The 5,871-nt window shown below is 34.5% G+C and overlaps 1 protein-coding gene across 1 annotated transcript; it reads left to right on the top strand.

Annotated features, from left to right (window-relative positions):
• Positions 1-2,705: 2,705 nt before the first annotated feature.
• Positions 2,706-3,686, top strand: LOC112665328 (olfactory receptor 2T8-like). Its single transcript, XM_049093392.1, has one exon. It carries the CDS (start codon positions 2,709-2,711, stop codon positions 3,684-3,686), a length of 978 nt encoding a protein of 325 aa, XP_048949349.1. The 5' UTR covers positions 2,706-2,708.
• The last annotated feature ends 2,185 nt before the right edge of the window (positions 3,687-5,871 follow it).

Here is a 5,871-nt window from a genome sequence, read left to right on the forward strand (position 1 = left end):
ATGCATCTATAATCATTGAAAAATATATTAGTTTATTTCTTGAAATAAAGACATAGAATTCAGGCACCAATCCAAAAGATGAGTATAGAAGGAATGATAGCTGTTTTACACCAAAGAAAGAAAACAAAATCAGACTAATACATTTTGCAATTCCTATACTAGTGAGTGTTTACCTTTCTCTCATCCACTTAATGACATTATAGGTATTTTATTTATAGGGCAAGTTAACTTCTTATCCTGATTTCCATCCATTTTATATGCATAGTCAGTTATTTAGAAGTAATCCTACAGAATCTTCTTTGATGGATTTATAAATGCTAGTAGTTTAACTAACAGTGAAATTGTGTCTCTTGTATGATGTTGAAATAATAGTTAAGAATTTTAATGTGACCTATAATTTAACATTATTATTTTGGGGAAGAATATAATATCTATCACTGATTTTATTTAACTGATGTCTGATTTTACTAGTAAAGTATAAACAAATAGCATTTTGAATAGACCATTAGATCCATGTGATGAATTTTTATACATACAATTTCAGCTAAAAATAATGCATAGGTACATACCTATCTCAATTGAAAGTGAAACATTAATATTTCCGAATTAAAAATAAATCCAAAATTATAAACTGCAGAAGAAAAAGTATCATAAAAAGTATTTGCCAAATGTAAAATAATTTTAACTTTTGTAATGTCTTTAATCTCTCCTTCATGTCTGTAAAGCAGAAAAATTAGCTCAAATTGGTGTATTATTAAGCTCTATTTGTTCATATTATAAAAATTTAAAATATATATTTAAAAACTCATTAAAGTTATTTAAAATATACAATTGAAGTGAATGATATTAACTCAAATGTCCATTGATGGACTGAATTAATAAAGAAAATGTGGTATATACATGTAAAGTAATATTAATCACCTTCGAACAGAAAGGAATTCTGACATGTTACAACATAATGACCTTTGAGGACATGATTTTAAGTCAAACAAGCCAATCACAAAAAGGCAAATTCTGTGGAATCCCACTAATCTCAAGATCTTTGAGTAGTCAATGTTTTAGAGCCAGAATAGGAGAATGGTTGTTGCAAGTTCCCAGGGACAGAGTGAAACACGAGATTGTTGTTTAATGGATACAGAAATTCTGTTTTAATTATGAAGAGTCCTGGAGTTGTATACTGGCCATGATTGCAGAATAATGTAACCATAATAATGACATTATAGTGACATGCATTTAAAATGGGTAAGATGATAGCAAAAGTCGTTTTAGTAAACTTTTTAGTAACATTTTAGTAAGTCTACCCAACACTCTGCAATTATATTACACATTGCCTTCAAGTAAGTTTTACATTTTTCATTTTTCAGGAGTGAGAAAATTTAGAATTACGGAAATAAGAAAGCTCCAAGTCAAAGAAAAGACTTAGAAGGGTTTTGAGTGTTTCAGGAAAGCAATAGAGAGATCCATAATCAGGGAGTTCATAAAGTTACTAGACTTGCAGGGTGCAAGTTTTACTGATAGGACAGTGTGTAGATAACAATGTTTTGGGAAATGTAGTAAGGAGGGAGTGTATATTTAGAATGTTTAACTTTGAAACAACCAATTAAACCCCTGAAGTAGAATGCTGTCAGGACAATGAGGATGCTGAAGCAAAGGAGTTACGGATTGATGAGTTTTTTGCACTTTCTCTGTCTTGACTGACATTTCAGTATTGGAGGCATATGGAAATTGAAGACAAATTAAATAAAAGAAGTGGACTCCTGCCATACCCGTTCATTATTAATTTAGAATGTATCTTTGAGATTGAATTAGCATCTTCATCTCTTCAAGTATGATCCTATTCATTCAATATGCTAAAACAGTTTCAGTACTAGCAGATCAGGGATGAAAATGCTTTTAGAGATTTAGATTCTCTTGGGACTAAAGAATAAATGAATTTATCTCTGTATTGGGTACTAATAAGTTTTATTTTCACATTTCCCCCCAAAAGAGCATGTATCTGTGACTTTTAGGAGATATTTATCAGTATACAAAATCCCATTATACAGTTAATGAAATGTTGCATTTAGTATCATAGTCTTGCTTTGGGGAATATATTCTAAGAAATGAATTATTATATTCAGTTTATAACTGGATAAAGTTAAATGAAATGCACTAATAATTATAAATTAGGTTATTATCTACTGACTAATTTCTTCTAGTTCTGACACTTTAAAATATAACTTCTCTTCTTCGGAAAGTAAATATGCCTTCCCAGATTAATCAATGTAAGGAAAAAATATCTAATTTTGTTAGGTTAAAATAAATTTTTGTATATTAGATATGTATGTGAAACATTTACATGTACCTAGCTTTTATGTTTCTGAACACATTGATTTAATACAGCTTCTACAAATATTTACTATGCCTGATAAAAGCAAGCACAAATATAAATGATAGAATGAATATTTTTTCACCATTATATCAAGTACCACAAGACATACTGACAACTTACATTCAACTTATCAAGAAATTTTATTCATGATGCCAATTAAGCAAACAGAACAGTTTATAATCCATTTTTTTAAAAGCACAATTAACATCATGTCCAGGTTAAAAAGACAGTGGAAATCACAGATGAAAGATTTGGAAAAGATTTCAACATTTTCACACAAAATTTTTTCATGAAAATTTTAATTCAAATAGAGCATTGTAAACGATGAAAACTATCAATGTTTTCTTCATTTGCAGAGTTACTCCTTTTTGAAATCATGAACATCTGGAACAACACCTCAGATTTCATTCTCCTAGGACTCTTTAACTACACAGAAGCCCACCTGTTTCTCTTTGTGATGGTTCTGACAATTGCTTTCAGCTCCCTGGTGGGCAATGCCCTCATGATTCTCCTGATTCATCAGGATGTCCATCTCCACACACCCATGTACTTCCTACTGAGTCAACTCTCCCTCATGGACATGATGCTGATCTCCACCATTGTGCCCAAAATGGCAGCTGACTACTTGAGTGGCAAGAAGTCCATCTCCCCTGCTGGCTGCGGGTTGCAGATATTTTTCTTCCTTACTTTGGCAGGGGGCGAGTGCTTCCTCTTAGCAGCCATGTCCTATGACCGCTATGTGGCTGTTTGCCACCCACTGAGGTACCCCATTCTCATGAGCTGGCAATTATGCCTGAGAATGACAGTGGGGTCCTGGTTCTTGGGGGCAGCTGATGGGCTCATGCAGGCTGCTGCCACCCTGAGTTTTCCATTCTGTGATGCACATGAGATCAATCATTTCTTCTGTGAGGCCCCCACTCTGGTGCGTTTGGCTTGTGCTGACACGTTTGTTTTTGAGTATGTCATGTATATCTGCTGTGTATTAATGCTGCTGGTTCCGTTTTCTCTCATCCTGATTTCCTATAGTCTCATCCTTGCTGTGGTTCTCCAGATGCGTTCTAGAGAAGCCCGCAAGAAGGCTTTCTCCACCTGCTCCTCACATCTGTCTGTGGTGGGACTCTTTTATGGAGCTGGCATTTTTACCTACATGGGACCCAAATCCTATAGGTCAGCTAACCACGATAAAATAGTGTCAGTGTTCTATACAATCTTTACTCCTTTATTGAACCCCCTGATCTACAGTATGAGGAATAGTGAAGTCAAGGGAGCCCTGAGAAAGTGTATGGGTCAATGTGCTGCCTTAAGTCATAACTGAGATTACATTGTATGTATGTGATTTCAAGATTAAAAAAAATTGTGTGTGATTTTCTAGAGAAAAGTTATATATGCATTAAATCTATAGCTGTTAATATTTCACTTTGAAATGCAGACATAACTGCATGTTGGATCATTTTTTCATGTATAATCATTATATTATTTTTATCATGTTTTATCTTATTTTTTTTCTATTTTTATTTAAATTCCAGTTAGTTAACATACAGTGTAATACTAGTGTCAGGTGCAGAATTTAGTGATTCAACTTTTACATACAACACCCTGTCCTCATCTGTATGTGGCCTCCTCAACCACCATTATCTATTTAACCCATCCCTTCACCTACCTCCCCTGAAGTAACCATCAGTTTGTTCTGTATAGTTAAGATTATTTCTGTTTTGTTTCTCTTTATTTCTCTCTCTTTCTCTTTTTACCACTCTGTTCATCTGTTTTGTTTCTTACATTCCACATATGAATGAAATGATATAGTATTTGTCTTTTCCTGACTGACATTTTTGCTTAGAATAATAGTCCATAGCTTCCTTCAGGTCATTGCACTTGGTAAGATTTCATAATTATCTGTGACTGAGTAATATTTTTATTACGACTTTTTTTTACATTATTACAACTACAACTTTTTTTATCAATAAATCAATTGATGGGCATTTGAGATATTTCCATAATTTGGCTACAGTTGATAATATGGCTAAAACCTTTGGGTTGCACATGCCCCTTCAAATCACTGTTTGCATCCTTTAGGTAAATACCTAGTAGTTCAATGGCTGGGTCATCGGATAATTCTTATTTTTTTTTCCATTCATTGAGTTTATTAATGTAGTTACTCTAATACAAATGCTGTAAATGATTTTCTTTTGCATTTTGTATGAATCAGAATGCAAATAAAATCTGCACATTGTAATTATTGTTACTTCTAGGTTCTTCTCCCTTCTCTTTTTTTTAGCTTGTATGTTATTTTTATTTTTAATTTTTTACTTTTATTTTTAATAAAATAATTTTTATTGGTGTTCAATTTACCAACATACAGAATAACACCCAGTGCTCATCCCATCAAGTGTCCCCCTCAGTGCCCGTCACCCACTCACCCTCACCACCCCGCCCTCCTCCCCTTCCAACACCCCCAGTTCATTTCCCAGAGTTAGGAGTCTTTATGTTCTGTCTCCCTTTCTGATATTTCCCACACATTTCTTCTCCCTTCCCCTATATACCGTTTCACTATTATTTATATTCCCCAAATGAATGAGAACATATAATGTTTGTCCTTCTCCGATTGACTTACTTCACTCAGCATAATACCCTCCAGTTCCATCCACGTTGAAGCAAATGGTGGGTATTTGTCGTTTCTAATGGCTGAGGAATATTCCATTGTATACATAAACCACATCTTTTTTATCCATTCATCTTTCGATGGACACCGAGGCTCCTTCCACAGTTTGGCTATTGTGGACATTGCTGCTAGAAACATCGGGGTGCAGGTGTCCCGGCGTTTCATTGCATCTGTATCTTTGGGGTAAATCCCCAACAGTGCAATTGCTGGGTCGTAAGGCAGATCTATTTTTAACTCTTTGAGGAACCTCCACACAGTTCTCCAGAGTGGCTGCACCGGTTCACATTCCCACCAACAGTGTAAGAGGGTTCCCTTTTCTCCGCATCCTCTCCAACATTTGTGGTTTCCTGCCTTGTTAATTTTCCCCATTCTCACTGGTGTGAGATGGTATCTCATTGTGGTTTTGATCTGTATTTCCCTGATGGCAAGTGATGCGGAGCATTTTCTCATGTGCATGTTGGCTATGTCTATGTCTTCCTCTGTGAGATTTCTGTTCATGTCTTTTGCCCATTTCATGATTGGATTGTTTGTTTCTTTGCTCTGGAGTTTAATAAGTTCTTTATAGATCTTGGCTGTTAGCCCTTTATCTGATACGTCATTTGCAAATATCTTCTCCCATTCTGTAGGTTGTCTTTGAGTTTTGTTGACTGTATCCTTTGCTGTGCAAAAGATTCTTATCTTGATGAAGTCCCAATAGTTCATTTTTGCTTTTTTTTTTTTTTTTTTTTTTTTTTTTCATTTTTGCTTTTGTTTCTTTTGCCTTCGTGGATGTATCTTGCAAGAAGTTACTGTGGCCAAGTTCAAAAATGGTGTTGCCTGTGTTCTTCTCTAGGATTTTGAT

Source organism: Canis lupus, chromosome 14 (assembly GCF_003254725.2).
Source record: "Canis lupus dingo isolate Sandy chromosome 14, ASM325472v2, whole genome shotgun sequence".
In the NCBI taxonomy this organism is placed as follows: domain Eukaryota; kingdom Metazoa; phylum Chordata; class Mammalia; order Carnivora; family Canidae; genus Canis; species Canis lupus.